The sequence below is a fragment of the Psittacula echo genome (genome assembly GCF_963264785.1).
Source record: "Psittacula echo genome assembly, chromosome: 2".
Classification (NCBI taxonomy): domain Eukaryota; kingdom Metazoa; phylum Chordata; class Aves; order Psittaciformes; family Psittacidae; genus Psittacula; species Psittacula echo.
In genome coordinates, this window is record NC_137737.1 from 96722557 (window position 1) to 96741434 (window position 18878).

Genomic DNA, 18878 nt, shown 5'->3' on the forward strand with positions numbered 1-18878 from the left:
TTCAGTTTCAGAGGACAAGACTGGGTGTACTCTAAATCAGTAGAATATGTATTTAAACACCAACCTTGTAATTGTTAAAAGATTCAAATATGTTAGGCATTTCTAGACTCCAGGTATCAGCTTCAACCCTAGCTAAGCAGAGAGCCACAACCGAAATCCTAAATTTGTAACTCGAAGTACAGGTTTCATCAAAAACTAGATAATCTGAAAGCCTTTTATTATTTCAATAATGGAAATCAATATGTAAATCATGCCAAGAAAAGATTGTTGGGAGTGAAGAGATGGAGTCATGTTGATTTGGGCACTTTATCTGTTTCTCAGAGTAGCCTTTCTTATAATCTTTACTAGCATTTTGAATCTTTTATTATTTTACTTCCTACGTCTGTTCTAAATATATCCAGTACAAAGAACTTGGAGAGAGTCCAATGAAAGGACACAGAGATGATGAGGGGACTAAGAGGAAAGGCTGAGAGAGCTGAAACTCTTCAGCCTAGAGAAAAGAAAGCTCAGGGGTGATCTCATCAGCATGTGTAAAAACCTGAAGGAAGGATGCAAAGATGGAGCCAGGCTCTCTTCATTGGTGTCCAGTGGCAGGATCAGAGGCAACAGGCACAAAAATGCAGGAGGTTCTGTCTGAACATCAGGAAGCACTTTTTCACTGTGAGGGTGACAAAGCAGTGGCACAGGTTGCCCAGGGAAGATATGGACTCTCCATCCTTGGAGATATTCAGAAGCTGTCTGGACATGGTCCTGGGCAGCTGGCTTCCAGTGTCCCTGCTTATGCAAGAGTGCTGGACCAGATGACCTCCAGAATCCTTTCCAACTTCAACCCTTCTGTGATTGTATGATTCACTAAAACTATGGTTTAAAATTTAAGGGAAAGCTTCAGGCTACTGGAACCAGCTAACAAATGAAAGAAGAAATTTTCCCATGGAAATGTACCCATTATAGGTCATAATTGTAACAACAAACTCAAGTGTATGAGTCTAGTTTCAAAACCAGTTAAATATTGTTGTGGAAAAATTTTCCTTGCTTATGTAAAGTAAAATGTAAAAAATACATTTATACCAAAAGACCAGACAGAACCTGCTGATCCAGGAAAAGGGAAAACAAAACCCAAACCACTTTAGTTGAGAGATTTTGAAAAGAAAACTCTGGGAAAACAGAAATGTTAGAGGGAGACAGTGGGGCGGAAAGGGATGTCTGAGAACCCCTGTACGTGCATTGCAGTGGAATATTGGATCCTCAGACCAAGAGCTTTGGTTCAGGTAAGCAGGACTCATACAGCAGTGTTGAATAGCATTATGATACAGATAATGCGTAGAAAGCAATTGTTCTTTGCCTCCTTACCCATCTCAGGTTTTAATTTCTTAATTTTCTGTGCCTGTTACTGGAGTGACATGTGTGTCACATCAGAAACAGGTCTGTAAGCTATGCAGTGAGGACCACGGTGCTAACTAGTGAAATACTAAAGTAAGTAACAGCCTAATCTAAAGAACCTAATGAATGAACCTAAGGAATCTGAATCCAAGTAGTAAGAAGTCCATGTATGTTTTTGAACTAGGAGATCAACAGCCGTGGACACATAAGGAGCAGAAGAAAGCTGGAACAGACTGCAAATTATTGAGGATACTGAAAATCTGGCCAGCTGGGAAGAATTCTTTGTTGCTTTTTTCTTAAAAGGGATTAATTGAATTTCCATTAAAGATAAACATTAGTGGGAATTGGATCACACCAAACACATAAATGACTAAAAGGAAATGACCTACTAGTATAAATGCTAAATCAGAAGAAAGACAGCAACCACACAGTGTGTGCTATCCTGCCAGAACTGGCAAAAAGAAAATAAATAAATATATACATATATATATATTCAAAGATTTAATTGAAGGGAAGAAATGGGTTAGAAGAAGGAAAGACAGCTTGGGAAAAGTGACCAAGAAATCTTGAAACTGACGGTTCTTCCAGCAGCAGCAATCCAAGGCACAGCAGCATGAAGACACTGGACCTAAACAAATGAGACTTCAGCACACCTGGAGAACTGGAGGGAAAAATCTAGGAGGACACATGTCTAAGGGAAGCAGGAGCAGGATGTTCTTTCAACAAACCAATATGTAAGAGATAAGTGTAAACTATCGCAGTGGCAGTGAATAAAGGGAAATATAAGAAACAGCCATCCTAAAATCCTGAGTTCTTCAATGACTGGAAGCTTGCAGAATTTTTTTATTTATTTTTTTTTTAATTAATAAAATAAAGCATACAGGTACAAGAAGAGAAACAGAAAAGCCAATGCAGAAAATAAGATGCAGCAAGAAAAGGAAGGTTATAAAAAGCGTGCTGGAAATCCTTTAAAAATACATGGTTGGGAAGAGTTTTCTGCTACTCAGCAGAGGGGAAACTACAGACAGTGGGGGGAAAAAAAATAAGAAGAAAGTTTAAGTGTTTACTGCATCTTTTTGTTTCATCAGTTAGGATTAGACAGATAACTGCCACTAAATACCAGCAACAAGACTAGTACCTCAGGTGCCTGGGTAAGTTTAGTTGCATCTGGCGAGACTCATTGCAACATATGAGCTGAAGCATACTCAGAGCTATTAGCTATTAGTCTACAAGAAATCATGACAGAAAAGGGAGATTTTGAAGAGGACAAATGTGGATTTTATCTTTAGAAAGTAAGGGAAGAAGAAAAAGAAGAACGGTAAAACTATTAAACTGACCTTCAATTCCTAGAAAAATACTGGAAAAAAATTATCAAACAACCTATTTGGAAAGACCCAGAGGTAATAAGTAGAAATCAACAAATCTGTCAAGGATATGCTGCTATGCTACACTAAATTAATTACCTTCTACAACTGGACATGTGGATGGGAAGAATAGATATTACACTTCTTCATCATTTTAAAAAGGCTATTCCTACTGTTTCATGTTTTCATAAATAAACTGAAGAATCTTCTCGGAAGGGAGTCCAAGCTTACTTAAGAATCCATAATCTGAGATAATCAGATTACCCATTATTTGCTGTAAAGTGGAAGGATGCATTGTACATACTCTTGATTAACCTTGAAAAAAAGGCAGAAGCAGAGCAACAAGAATGATTAGAGAAAATTTGGCCCTCGACAAAAATATAACAAAGCGAAGGAGCAGGGTAGGGCTGTTTTGTCTAAAGAAAACTGAAGGAAACATGGGACACTTTCATGGCTGTAAAAGCTGAGGTGACATAAGAAAAGGGAATAAATTATTCTTCTACAGAAGCAGGGCTTAAACTGCAATAGGAGATCTCCATCTTGCATGTTAAGGATTACCAAGGAATATGTGGAATCGCTCACATTGCAGATTTACAAAGACATTAGACAAATGACCCTCATAGCTGATTCTTTACTCAGGAAAGTCCTTTCTATGCCTGTTTCCTAAAATCTCAAACACTGTGTGGAAGCAAATGAACTAACATTTGTAGACAGATTTTTTAAGACTCTACAGTAATTCAGTTTAAAATCCATTCATAAATTTAGTCTGAGGCAAGTCAAACAACGTGTCTCCATGCTCGACTGTCACTGACTATGGAAAGATCTGGATTACAATTTAAATGGAAAATTTATAGAAACTTTGAATACATTTATTCACTGAGTTAATCTATGACTCTCTCTATCCCTTATTTAGTCATCCATAAATCGATCCGATTTTCAGCTTTCAAATGAATTGAAGTCTGGAAGTAAGTAAATACGGAGAAGGCACTGAAGTCCGAAATAAACACAGGGAGTCAAAATAATGCTGCAAGGGAGATTTTTATTGGGATGACAGTGCTCGTGTGCATGCATGTCTCTGTGTTTGCGTAAGAGTATGTGTGCATAAACACAAAATACACGTTTGCATGCATAAAATGTCCAGATGGAAAACATAAAAAGCTATTGAATTAAATAACTTTTCCTATAAATTATGTAGTGAAATACACCACCCTCCCTTCTTGAGAAATCAAAAAATTGATTCATACTGAAGTCTCTGCATTTGCAATCCGAGACTGTACCCAACAACGTCAGTTACAATTTATTACGAATGCTTATGGCTAAAGCAATTAACATTAATTAATGGTATGTTGAAGGAAAGTTTGAGTGGCTTACCACCGTAAGTTTAGTTAGACTAAGAACCGAAAGATGAGGAGCTTTAAGTCCTAGTTGTAACTGTATTGGTTTATCTAAAATGTAGTAACTATTTTCCTCACAGGTATTGAGAAGCTTAAGTTAGCTGCCTCTCAGAAAGGATCTGAGATGGTAAAAGAAAAAGGTGCTATTCTTTTTTACAATTATTTACAAAATTAATGCCTATACTAGAAGGGAACAATTTGAACAATCAACAAAAGGGAGCTGGTTTTGAAGTGAAGCAAGACCACCTTTTTCAGCCAGTGGAAAAACTGAGAAGTACGAGGTACTAAAGGATGTGTTGTCAGGAGTGGTAAAGGAAGACCGACTACAATAAACCAATATGGAATATGGCCAAGACAGAGGCCCAGCAAGCTCAAGTGGTCACAGCCACTAAGTACCACTCCACTACCACAGCAGCCCCTCCCAAGGCAAATTTTTGTCAGGGCCAAGTGGCCGGCACAGCTTCCTGTAGCAGTTGATATCACCCAGCCTAAGCACTGGCTCAGATCTATTCAAGAGTTCTGGTGAGACTGGAAGGTTACTGCTGCAAGCCATTTTGAAGTGCTTATCAGGAAAATGAAAAATGACTAAATGCATATAGCTTGGGGGGAGTGGGGCTATTAATAGAGCCACTGCCAACTGATAACAGAGATGCGAAGACCATAAACCAAGTCGACAGGAGAACTGATGTGAAGTCAAAGAAAACATTTCTAAGAATGAGGGACACAATCTACCATAGTGACTTAAACTGAACACTAGAAAAATCTGTCTCAGCAACCAGATCTAAATTCTGAAAAGAACCAGGCCTTTGCTTAAACAACTAAGATGAACTGGCCATATGCTTCAAAGTACAAACCTGTAACAGTCACCAATGAGGGATTATATGAGTGACGAATATTCCCTATCACCTAATACCTAACTCTTTTCAAAATTATTTTCCTACTTAAAATCACTATGGTGAGGTCACTCCATTCCCTCTAACTGGCTATTGATCTTTACAAACACAACATCTGTGTTACACACCCAGTACTCCGGAGCAGCTACTGAAAGGACACCTAGTGGCAAATAAACGAGTATGTCTAGAAACCTCTGGCACTGTTGGAGGTGTGTAATTATAATTATCATGGGAACTGCTGAACTCTAATGTGTTGAATCTGCAATGTCATATATACCAATTTATGTGCCAAATAGCACTATTCTTGGTTTTTAAAAAATGTGTTCTTACAAGTGCTTTTTAAAAACATGGAATTTAAGCTTAACTTCCTTAAAACTCACTGAACGTTCTGTTAAACAAACGATGCATGTGCCTGTGTGTTGTAAAAATATAAATTTGAATATCCTGAATCTCCACGGCATCAATTTTAGGAATATCAGGTAGCTGAACAGAACTCATTACAGATATGTTTTGCTTAATAATCAAGCCAAATTTCAGCTTGCTCATCACCATTCCTTGGGCCTCCATTGTGTCACTCTAAAATATCCTAAGCAAGTCCTTCCGTTCTCATCTTTTTCTCCTATGAAGACAAACAGCCGAAGCATATAAACTGTATGTATTTGAGCTAATTTTACTCTTTTTGTTTCTGTCCATTCAACTTTACAGTCACTTCTTGCCTGTGTTTATTCCAAACCCCCTAATATGTACTAATGCCCTTGTGACCAGGAGATGCCCACAACAGAAAGCTGTATTCCAGATGGAGTCATGCTGGTCTCATGCAGAGAGGGATTATAACCTTCCAGTGTAGTGACATGCTGCCTCTGGGCAAACAGACCAAAATCCACACTTGGCTTTCTTGTTTATGTCAACATATCAAATTACAAGCACAGAACTATTTGCTGACCACTGTCCCTCTTCGATTACTGTTTTTATGTTCTCTTTTCCAGGTTTCTCTTTCCTATTGAACACCAGGTCCTCTAGATTAATTTGCCCTGAATGAATTAGTACTGATTTGCTAGGTCTAGATTTTTACAGATACGTCGGGGGGGGGATTATCCCATTTTATAACATTTCTGTATGCCAGTGCTCTGTTCTCTGTCTTCACAACATTTATAACAGCTCCCAACTTGGTACCATCCTTTGATTTAAAAAGCCACAAACAAGCCATTTCTGCTCTTCTATCCTCTTTCATCACAACAAAGACTGAATCACTGGCGTGGCTATTTTTTGTTTGCTTTTTTAGGTGACTTCCCACTGAAGTTTTTGTTTAAAAAAGTCCGATTCTGCTTTACTTCTCCACATCTACAAGGAAGTAGATTGTGACATCCATTAAGGACGCTGCAGTTCCTGCCCTTACCTAAACATTAGCACCAGTTCCTCACCCAGTTCTGTTTCCATAGCTCACCTCTTCTCCACTCCACCCTTCTGAAGCTCCAGCCTGCTCTCTAGTCTTAAAATGGCATGTAGTTTCCTTCCTTTACTATAAACAATGCTTTCTGTAACCTTAGTTTCATGATGTAAACATTTAAAAATAAGAATGAAGGGAACACAAACTATGTGTTCAATTAGGTAATTTGGGAACTAAATTAAATGAAATCTCTCAAAACATGGAACATTTCAAAGTAATGAAGTCTGGCTTTGCTTGTTTTCCTTTTATCCCATCCCTGTAAAAAAGAAGACAATGGATCTTAGAAACCCTGGCAGAAGAGTAGTAAAGGCAGCTGAAGGCAGCTTATTGCTTGTGAATCCAAAAGAAACTAAAGTAAAGCTCAGAGCAAGGAGCCATAACACTCAGGTATGTGTCCAAAGGGAAAGAGAGGCACTCTGGAAACTGCAGGGTGCTGGAGGCTAGGCAACCAGCTGCCACGGTTAACATGGGAGTCTCCTGCTACCAGTAATATTACCGTCTGTAATCTGACGTCAGCTTGCAAAATGCCCTGAAATCTGCCAAAGCTTCTTCAAACTGACATTTCTTTTATGTTTAAATGTATTTTAAAAGCAAGAAACCAGCCAACAGATCTTATTCTCTAAGCAAAAAAACAATAAACATACAGGTCTCCTTTGTATACATTATGTGTAATAGGGAATAGTAACAGAAAGGAGGAAAGAGTAGCAAAGGAAAGATAATGTCCATTAAAAAATGCTTCTGTTCACCTCTGCATTCCACCTGTAAGTTTTGGTCAATCATACTCCTTCAAATAGGCTTTTTTACTATTATCATTTTTTAAACAGCTCTAGAGATGATTTTTATTGTTAAATCACTAATCTGAATTTTGCTCTTGTGAACTCTTCAGCAACAGAAAAAATGAAAATGAAAACTGTCTGCAAATCTGGGAGAATTCTTAACTATGTTCATCTGAACACGCACATTTGGCTTGCATTGTGCAGTGTACCAGACAGCTACAAAAACAAAGGGTAACCTATTACAGCGTTAGTCAACACTTTAAACTTTGGATCTCACTTACCCTGAAAGACAGTGACCTTTCTGGCCTTTCAAGCAAGCCTATTTCCTCTTGGCATACAGCCAACACAGGTAATGCAGTAGTTGTTTGACTTTCACATCATCTTTAAACAGGTATTGTGAACATGCATAATAGCTTCAAAAAGGCAGTTCAGCGTATGTAGAGGCATTACAGCTGCCCCAGGCCTCTTTGCTGGTTTGGGGGCTTTACAGTCATGTTTTCCTGTTTCTGAAAGCCTGCTGGGGAATGGTGAGGAGTATTCCATTATTTGGGGAAAAATACACAAACAGCATAGAAGGAAATGCACAACATTTCCAACACAACATCCCAAAATAAGTTCAACAACAGGTTGCTTTTTTTCTTCCCTTATCTATACAATGCTACTTGCTAATTTTACTCAGGTTTAGTAGAAAGCAGCAATAAATGAGAGGGAGACTTTTAATGGGATATAGATATCTTAGATACCTACCTTGAAAGAAACTTTTGACTCGGAGATAGCTGACACTAAGGCGCAAGACAGAAAGTTTGTCCAGCTTCGATACGATGTCGGGTGGAAAAGGCAAGAGGCTGGCCAGATGGTCCAGTTCTGCATTCAGGCGGTCCCTGTGTCTCTTTGAAGGGTTCGATTTTTCATTCCCAACTGCAGGCCTTCTGTGGTGGAGAACACATTTTCAATTATCTGTTTTACCTCCAGACAGTAAAACCAGAGACTGAGATGTTGTCTGCAACTAGTTGGTAATAGGCATATTTAATCTAGGTAAGATGAAAATCTTTCTGTTCCCTGTCAAAAAGAGAAAACCATTCTTCATTTGCCATAGTGCAAAGACATGGACATTGGCCTCTTCTTCCACATCTGCCCAGTGAAAAACCCAAGAAGAACTGATACCTATTACACAGGACCCTCTCACCCTAGGGGAATGGTTAATATCTCCATGTTCTGGTCAATAGCGAAAAACAATTTCTCATCTATGTTGTAGAAATTAGGGTCAGAATAGCAGAGGAAAATTACCATGACTAACGCATGAACCCATTGAATACCCACTGCATTCATTCAAAGCATCTTCAATCCCTTAATGACCCTAAGTTAACCTGTGGGTCAGAAAATAAGTAAGAACCTGTCTTTTGACAAGAGTTTAAAAAGTATGGGAAGCAGGGTGAAAAGATGTTCTTTCCTCAAGCTCAAAAATCCTGTGAACATACCCACATTTACCTTGCTACACCACTAATAACAAAGATAAGAATATGGTTTCTCTCTTAAGAGCATTGATATTCCTCCTACAACATAAGGACTGATGTTACCCTGATTTCTAAGCCAAGCCCTCCTAGTCCATCCCAATTTCATGTCCCTCTCATGCAGTAGGCAAGACCAGATACCTCAGAAAAGCTGTTGTGGAAATGCATTAAGATGAAATACATCACAAATGAGGAAGGTCAATTTTGGTGTGTCTGCTGATATTCTTCTCACAGAATGTGTAAGACGCTGTTCTCAAGAGGGAGAAAAGGAAAAGCTGGTGTACTTGCACACAATGGGAACCTGATTTCCAGCACAACAGCAAGAGGTGCTCAGTGCTGAAGAACTGACTTGTCTATTAAGCAAGATGACCTGAGTGGTAAGTTTGAGAAGGTGGTTATCTCCAGCAGACAGCCATTGCTGGACCCAGCAGTAGTCAAGTGCATTATCCAGGAATGAGCCACAGGCCACTGGAGCCACAAATTACTTGGACCGACAATATGAGAAGAGGGAGTGCTATAGTCCAGTGCTGTAGCTGAGCTGGCATCAAACCGGGGGGTTTAGTGCTGTCTGCTGGTTCTCCACGCACTCTTGTAATGCCCATGTTCAAGTTCTTACTGTACCACATTGCCACATTCCTCCTGAGGCATTTCTCAATGTCTCTTATTCCTCCAGAATAAAAGACATTGAGGGAAAAAAAAATCAATGAGGAAAAGATGGAAAAATACTCAAGAATGGGAACTGGTAGGCAAGGAAAATATGGGTGTGCTAACAGTTTCCACTTTCACCTCACTAAAGCGAGGATCATAACCATATGTATCTTAACTGGTGCTCCAGTGGAGAATCAGAGCAAAACTAATTATTTGCAGCACTTTACTACTGCATTTCCATGCTCCACGAATTTACTATATTTTTCAATAATAATTTCTTAAGTTTAAGCATTAGTATTTCATAAGATGGTCAAAGGCTTAAATAACAACATTTGCATGTTCCTCTCTTATAAATGTAATATTAACTTATCATTGCAACTGTGGTTTAAAAAAATGTTGTGCTTACGAATGAGTTAAAAAAAGGATCGATGTTTTGTGCCTGTGATTGCTGCCTATTGAAAATCTCTTAAGGCAAAGTAGGCATGAAAAAATCGTGCTCCCTTTGAGAGCCTCACTTCATTTCAACAGGACACATTGATGGACAGAATGAATGAAAATGTGTTTGAGGTAGGTGTCAGTGAAAATATGTAATTCCTGTTTTTTCATTCAAAATTGCCAATACTGATATGTGGCCCTTCAGTAATACAACAAGTTGCTTTCAAAGACATGGGGAAGATTTTGTTGATTGGAATCAATACATAGCTTTACTGTATTAGAGAAAAAAAGCAGCAAATAATGTAATCAACAAAGTAGGAATGCTTTTTTTCCACTTTTCCAGTTAACTTCTCTTTTTTTTCCCAAAAAGATTGTACATATTGGGCACTAATTTTTGCAGTAAACACTGAATCTCAACCATCCTCACTATGACTCCAAAAGGATGTCTGACCTGTGGAGAGCAGTAATTCTGTGGGAATATAGCCTATAGCTGAGCAGAAGCTGAAGAACATTAGCTTTTACTAATTGCTTTTTACATCTGACAAACCAGCTGAAGCAAGGAAGCAATTTAGGACAGAAAAAAATTAATTACAATAAGGAAATTTAGACTGATGAGTTCAAGGGGCAAAAATTGTCAAGATTAACATTGAATAGAAATAGGGATTGTTCAAGCCTACTTGCCACATAAAATAGTGACTGCTGTCTGCCAGAGAGGAATGGTTTGAGGCCATTATGTGCACTGCGTTTGGTGTGAGTGTAAGGAACGGTTTTCTGGACATTGCAGGGAATGGTGTAAAAAGACTACAGGAGAAAGTTCAGGACAGAGTCTTCCTGAAAACTTAAGGAAATGATTCAGTAAGGGAGTGAATCCAAACAGAGGTTTGATGTAAGTGGCAATGAGGTGCCAAGTGGATGCGATTTTAAACAATGCAAGTTCCATGGAAAGGCCAGCTTAGCTATCCATAAACAGAAAAGGGCAGGCAGGGAAATTCTTCAGTGGGCTGTTATGAGGCAAATGGAAATTCTAGCCCTTATTTTGAACTGAAAGTAGATAGTGCTTGTGTTTCTGTTAAACTCCGGATTCTCAAACTCTGTAGCACTCACTCGATGATACCTTTTTTAACTCTGCTTTTCATGCAACAATACTACAATGAAGTAGCACATGTAAAATAAAGGTGGCATTTCCTTCTTTGCGCTGTTAAACCATCCAAATGCCGCTATGCAGTTACAAGTCCTTGTACCTGTACAAGATCCGTATCAGCCATCCTTGTTCGGTAGGAACTGAGTGTGGGAGCTGGTGCCGAGAACTTTTTCCGTTTCGGTAGTACGTACGTAAGGCACTGAGCCGTTTGTGCTGTAATGATTCAGTGTGCCTATGACACACAGCCTGCCACTAGTGTAAACCAGTTTGGTGAGCTTGCAGAGGAATTTCCTGCAGCTACAGCCCTGTCTGCTGCTCTCTACCCTCTGCGGGAGCCCTACCCTGTTAACGAAAAGTTTACTCTGAATAAGTTTATTAAGTATCCTTTAAACCAGCAGATGACCTAAACTGAGAAAAAGCTAATTATTTACTATGATGGCAAGCATTTGGTAAGAAAGGAAAGGGAAGAGAGAGACCATAAGATGCAACAGATAGCCTAAGAACAAAGTAACAGCAAGATGATTCTCATGAAGACACTGGCCAGCACCCACAGCCACTGAAATTTGCTTGAGCATTGCATAGGTATACTGATAGAGCTGAGCTCCAGTGCCAGCTGTGCATTTGCAGATGTTCGGCACCTTCTACAAACCAAAAGGACCGAATGACAGAAAGCTATCTGAGGGAAAGGGGGACCTTTGGCACCTTCTACCTCTTCTGGGTCTTCACAGCAAAGAAAGGCAAAAGCAGAACTAATGGTCAAGAAGACATCAAACAGGCAGATCAAATGAGAGGTGGGATAGTGTGATCTCAAGGAAAAGGAAGGGCTATGCCACAGAGGACCGTAAGATGCAGACTAAGAAGCAGGAGAGAGCTGCACCCCCTGAAGTCTCTGTTTACCCTGGCACTGGTACTGTTCTGGCTGAAGTAGGCAGTTTGGAGCAGTTATTGATACACACTCAGAGCTAGGACAGCTGTAATTTGCCTTTAAGTTGCTGTAAAACATTACAAGAAACGTTTTGTTGGAGGGAGAGAGTTTTACAAGATGCCAGGGCTTGAGATGAAGAAGCGGCTGGAGCTCTCAAATGGTAACAGCATTGCCTTAGCATTTCTAATATAAACATTAATTTCAGCACAGTGATTTTAGTTTGAGGTTAAAAACAAGATCTTTTTTAGTGTTGGTTTAGTTTTCAGATGCTTGAATTACCAGTAAAATGTTAGATTCCAACAGGAAACAAACACTTGGTAGAAAATGTTTCCTTTAGTCAAAAATCCAGTTCTCTGGCTGAAAAGCATATCTGATGGAAAATTTTCAACCAGTCTGAGCTCCAGGTGTTTGAATTGAATCCAGAAAAGCCAAAATTCTTTAGTGTAGACCACATCTAATGGGGTTTGTTTGGCAGCTTTCTGGGGCAAAAGGAGAACAGCTAGGGGAGTTTACTTATTTGCATGTATAAAAGTAGAACTTAAACCCAATGTACTGCCTGAAGAATGGCAACCTAACGAAGACAGTCTCTCCTAGTTCTGCATAGAGAAAAAGATGTAAACGTATCAGATCCCCTCAGTAAAACAAATTTTCCACACATTCTTCCACAGTATCATGGGTCTCTGAATTCCCTTGCACACTTAAGCATGGGAGTGACACACTAAACACTAAAGTGGTGAGGCACTGGCACAGGTTGCCCAGAGAAGCTGTGGCTGCCCCATCCCTGGCAGTGTTCAAGGCCAGGTTATACGGGGCTTTGAGCAACCTGATCTAGTGTGAGGTGTCCCTGCCCATGGCAGGGGGGTTGGAACTAGATGAACATAAGGTCCTTTCCAACCCAAACGATTCTGTGATTCTGTAATTCTCCTGTGGAGCTTCTTCATCCATTTTCATTACTGTTCTGTAAAACTACCTCAGAATAGAATGTCTGTGCCTGAAAAGCCATGAACATGATGAACAATATAATTCAGTGATATCCTGTATTCAAAGCCAGCTGCAGGATCACCACCTGGTTTAACAGCCTGATCACAAAATGGAGAATGGAGAAGATGGAGAAGCAGAGAGTTGCCCTCCTGAGTATGGGTAGATGTGAACATCCCAGTTGTTCTGCAGAGGGGAAAGCTGCACCTCTGCCCTTGGAATCCTGACCTGCAAAAGGACTAATCCATAAATCCGTACAGAAATCAAAGTATCCTGTTCAAACTAGCACCTGAGATTGGAGAAAGTTAAAATCTAGAGGCTGTTAATGTTAAAAACAGAGGACCCATCATTAGGACTGGCCAAAGAATTTCCATCAACTTTCTTTCTTGTGAAAAATTAGGTTTTTCAACTGAACAAATACCTCTCCCAAGTGGCAGCATCTACCATGATTCATTATCAGAATGGCAAGGGGAAAATTAGAACAATGCCATGGAGGAAAATCTGCTATGCTACCAAATAAGAGAAAAAAGCTGTACTAAAAATGGTACAACATGGATGAAAATCATGGTTAAATATCCTGTTCAATTAATAGGCTTTGTCTACCCTTCTAAATTCAAGATAAATGATTTGAGGCAGCATAACAGTAAGGATACCTCGGAGTCCTGAAATGTCAGTAAGGTTTGTAGGGCTGAAGGACATAGACCTTGAAAGAAGCTCTGTCAGCCAGCCAGTCTTGGTCATTCAGAGCCTCTTTAGATGAGAGTTAGGAAGTCCCTGAGTGAGGGAATGAGCACAGGAAAGGCTTACCAGAGATCAAGCCCACAAGCAGATAAGGTTTGAGGAAGAGACCAGTGTTACCAGGAACTGAGAAACCAGCCTCAGCAAGTGGTAAGTAACTAACCACAGAAAATAGAGCACTGGCTCCAGTGTGGGAGCTCAGTATTATAATAATCCAAATGATCCCCTTTGTTTTAACTAAAATCAAGTTTCTTAATCAAAATTTTCTACGTTCTGGCTGGATAAGCTCATGCTCAGGTGCCTTTACTGAAAATAGCAAAGCTATTGATAGCTTTTACTGAAAATAGCAAAGCTTTACTGATAATAGCAAAGCTATTTTCAAGGTAGCATACTGCAATGGCTCCTAAGGTGAAGACTTGGTTCCATCAAAGTATGTTGGATTTTGCTTTTGATTTTGTTGAAGCCAGAACTTAAGAAAAGGCTAATGAGGACATTTGCACCCTTTGACAGCAGGTTGTTCTCTTAACCATTGCATTTATATAGAAGTCAAAATTTCTAGCTAGCATACACAATCCAAGCATGAAGTTCAATGTTTCTCAGAGCAACTGCATCTCTCCCTCCTTTCTCACAAAAATGATGATCCATAAACAGTTCTGCATAGAGGTAATTTCATGTACTAGAGCAGTCCGTACCTCATGCAGTTATAAAGTTAAATATCCACATCCATACTTGAACAGTAGTGATGAAATGTTACATACGTTTTGATTTTAACACTCTGATTTTGCGAGAAGAATCATTTTTTTATGTCATTATCTTTGTCTATTGAAATTGTCACCTATGATGTATTTTACACTAAAAGAAATATTTTTAAGTGGGAACAAGTAGTTCATGTGCAACTACTCTCCAAAACCCAAACAAAATCAACAGATCTCCCTCAAACATTCAGAGACACTCCCCTTTGACTTTGGACCAATATATACAACTTTAAGCCAAGTGGGTTATTTTTAGAAGCTCTGAACAACCAATAATAGGGAAATCTATTTTAGTTACCTTTTCATCCTTAAATCTTCTCTGAAGGTCACCAGTGCTACTTCATAATTTTAACACAGTAAAAACGTATGCTTCATAACCATATGATCAAGTGTAACACAGAAGATGTGGGATGATTCTATTAAAAACCTTCATTTCACAGAGTGGTTTATGGCATCTGGAAATCATTTTACAGTTGAGCGATAGCAACCTTCTTGCCCTCCCATTTCAAGCATCTTGTAGTAACAACTTCCCATTGCTTTTTTTCTTTTTCTGCTTTGCCTTCACACATATAATTCTTCTCTCTTGTTTTCCTCCTAATGAAAGCGACCCCATAGTAAATAGTGGTTTGAAAATGATGTGTGTTTTATGCAAGAAGTGAGTCACTAGTATGCTTTTTCAGTTGGCTGAACTGACCCACTTTCCAGGCTCGCACATGTTGGACGTAGCAATGCCCCAAGCAAGGCTAAGCCAAGGAAGGGGAAAGCCAGCACACTGGTGCCACTCGACACACAGCTTCTCCTTGAACAGGCACCAGGGAACACAGAAGTGCAGCTGGAGCAGCCACCCCTCCAGCCACTGCCCCGCTGACATTTAGTCCAGCACTATCTTTTGACTAGGAAAAAGCACTGTTCATCTCCTCACAGCAGTGTACTCTGTGTACACACTGCGTACACACCGCAGCTACCACTGGGCTCCTCCTGGGACACCTAGTGATGGGTAAGGACAGTTTGACCCACACTCAGCATCCTTTCTGGAGCCAGTCTTAACCATGAAAAGCCAGCCTCCCAGCCAGGGGTTTCTCACTGCAGAGAAAGCTGTTAGGTCTCTCCTGTGCTTGTGGACCATAGAGGAAGGAACTCCTTCTTTTACCGCACTTCTAGCACATACATTTGGAGGGAGATACCTCCTGATGAATATGATACTTAACTGTTTCTGAATGGGTTTCCTCCTTTTCCTCCCAGCATATAGGCATTCCCCCGGAGGAATCATTGTTTGGATGCTGCAAAACAAAAGGAGTATGTTTCTTAGTTTACAGGTTTCTGGATTTCATATCGCTGTACAAAATGACAGCACCAAGAAAGTTCAGCCGAGGAAAATGTTTGTTCCTTGAGTGTGGCATTCAACAACATTAAAAAGCATGGTGGCATTAGTTAAGATAGAAGATTAAGGCTTATTCCAATTTCCTACCTTAATATTATTAGAATATTGATGTTTATATTCAATTTTCATTTTTTCAAATTAAGCATTCCAGATATGGTATAAAATAGGTATAAAATACATCCTGTTTATTGGATATGCAAATTTTTTTCCCCTTCTAGGCTCATTTTTAAACTCAGCTAAACAAATGAGTAATACTACCCATCGTCTTCTGCAGGGAGGATTTCACATCTTTTTTAATACATAGAATTATTGTCTTCCATTACTGACACCATGATAAGTAGGATGCAATTATTCAAACCAGCATTTTTCCAGGTCCTCACATCCTCATTTTTAAAGACTGAAAGTATATCTGTCAGCAGCTTGAAAAGTGACACCCTGTATTGTGGTTAGCACTAGGACCCAATGCAGTGCTGATGGAAGTGACAATTTTCAGACGAAACTTAACCTTATTACTGCTCCCTTTGAGCACATTAGCCTTAGAGACATTGCAAGCTCTGAAACAAGTCTTTGTATTCAGTTTGTTTGTCTTCTGGAGATTAGCTGAGTATCAAGGTCTCTTGATTTTTCTGTATGAAAGAGTATTTTAGTCTTGCTGTGTGCTGTTCAGCAGCGAGTGCACAATGCCTGAGAAGTTACTGTATCTCAAGAGTATTTGCTGCTTTGCGTAAGATGCAAAATTAAGAGGAGCTTCTATGTCATTGAATCAGATCTCATGCTACTGAAGAAACGTATGTCATGTAATGCAAATCATAAACTTTCTGACCTTCATTTAAAAACTGTTTAGAGGAGCTTTGCTTTTCATTGAGAGACAGCTTTCTGATAACTAGAAACCTTTTGCTTCCCAGCTGAGATTCGTTCATGGTCATTTTATGTCCATTTGTTCTTCTGCCAACATTGTCTTTTAGTTTAAATAGCTCTTCCTCCTCCGTTGTGTTTACTCATTGACATATTTTTAAATATCAGTCATATCTTCAGTCAGCCTTCTTTTTTCTATTCTGGGACAACCCAAACTCTTATTCACCTCTCATGTTACAAACTTTGTACTCTTTCTATCATCTTAGAAGCCTTTATTTTCTCCTTTCAGTCAATCTGTCTGAGACATGGATAAACATAATCATGCACTGTATAGTAAGTAAAATCTAGAAGTGTTTAATAGATGCATATATACACATACTTATTGACAAACTGTTAATTCTTAATGGGAATTATTTCACTTGATAGTTGCGTGACTGGTTTTTTCCTTTTTCATAGCCATTATCAAATTCATGGCTCACAGTCATCCTGTGGTCACCTAATATGCACAGTTCTCTGTCTTCATGCATCATTTCCAATAAATAAATTCACAGTTTATGGATGAACTGACTTCTAGTGGCCAAGTGCCTAGTCATCCCATTCATGCTGTTAATCTCCAGTCCGTTTTTGCTGTGTGAAAACTGTGTCCTTTTCTGTGTTGATGAAGTTTATTGCCACAAATCTGGTTTTGCATGAAATTTCTTAGTAAAAATGCGATTGTATCAAAACTGATAGTTGAAGAACTCTGCTTGTCCTTTCAGCACATGCTGTTGACCCAGTTCCTTTCCCCAACTCTTTAAATTCTTAACTAGTCCTCAGCAGCACGGCATCCTTCCTAAATTGAGTTAGATTAGGTCTACCATATTTTCCTCATCTGGAAAATTAGGTGTTTGTACAACAGACAGCTGTCAGGTTACTTTGTCTAAATCATCTAAACCTACATTCTACTTTTACTCCGTTACACAGCTAACCACAGCCATTTATGGTTCTTTCCTTGAGAATTCATTTTAAAATGATGCATAATACAGAGATCAGATGAATAAGTCAGTTGTTGCCTTCTCTCAATTTTAGCTGGTGATGGAAACACAATTCATTCTCCAGTTGGTGCAGTGTCAGGTGCAGAGCACTTCTGGAAATAAACAAAACCTTTCATTCTTCCCTATGACCAGGACAATTTCATGTGACCTGATATTGGTGAATCAGAATCTATGAGTGATACGATACAGTGCAACAAATACTGTTCCAGGTTAAGAAAGTTTGTTTATCCTGCAGCCTTTGCCTAGATAAATTCTTCTCTCCATCTTCAAAGACCTGATTAGTTTAGTCTAGTCTACAGGCTGATTTTTTGCAACAGTCTGAGAGTTAAAATTTCACCTACCCTGGTAGGTTTTCTGCTCCAATGGGAAGCTGAAATAGGGTGAAGATGTCAAAAGAGTTGCTTCAGTTTCCTGTGAGACCTTACATTAAAACATATTTCTTTTCATTTTTGGTGGATTGACCTTGGCTGGATGCCAGATATACACCAAAGCTTCTGTATCACTTCCCTCCTCAACTGAACAAGGGAGAGATAGGGACAGGGAGAGGTTACTCAGCAATTACTGTCATGGACAAAAGAGATTCAACTTGGGGAAAGTAGTTTAATGTATTACCAATCAGAGTAAGGTAATGAGAAATAAACCCAAATCTGAGAAACACCTTCTCCCCACCTTGAGCTCAACTTCACTCCCAAATTCTCTACCTCCTCCCTGCCAGTGGCACAGGGGAACAGAGAATGAGGGTTGTGGTCAGGTCATCCCACATTGTCTTTGCTGCTCCTTCCTCCTCAGGGGAGGACTTCTCACACTCTTGCCTTGCTCCAGTGTAGGGTTCTTCCCACAGCAGACAGTCCTCCATGAACTTCTCCAAAGCGAGTCCTTCCCACAGGCTGCAGTTCTTCATGAGCTGCTTCAGTGTGGGTCCCTTCCATGGATGAAGTCCTTCAGGAACAGACTGCTCCAGTGTGGGTCCCTTCCATGGGTGCATCCTTTAGCAACAGACTGCTCCAGCGTGGGCTCCTCTCTCCCCAGGGTCCACAGGTCCTGCCAGGACCCTGCTCCAAAGCAGGCTTCCCACAGGCATGCAGCCTCCTTCAGGCATCTCCCTGCTTTGGCATGGTGTCCTCCATAGGCTGCAGGTGTAGATCTGCTCCACCACTGACCTCCATGGGCTGCAGGGGCACAGCTGCTTCACCATGGTCTGCACCATGGGCTGCAGGGGAATCTCT

At 39.8% G+C, this 18878-nt stretch overlaps 1 protein-coding gene across 1 annotated transcript in view; it reads right to left on the reverse strand.

The window, feature by feature from the left end:
* The window catches only part of AHRR (aryl hydrocarbon receptor repressor), a gene marked incomplete at both ends in the record, with an annotated part of 68799 nt that extends 53147 nt beyond the window's left edge, over positions 1-15652 (reverse strand). The window contains 2 exons of the mRNA XM_080609871.1: positions 8002-8183; positions 15591-15652. Of these exons, the coding sequence (XP_080465997.1) occupies positions 8002-8183; positions 15591-15652 (244 nt within the window). The remainder of the gene's footprint in view (positions 1-8001; positions 8184-15590) is intronic.
* Positions 15653-18878: the final 3226 nt, after the last annotated feature.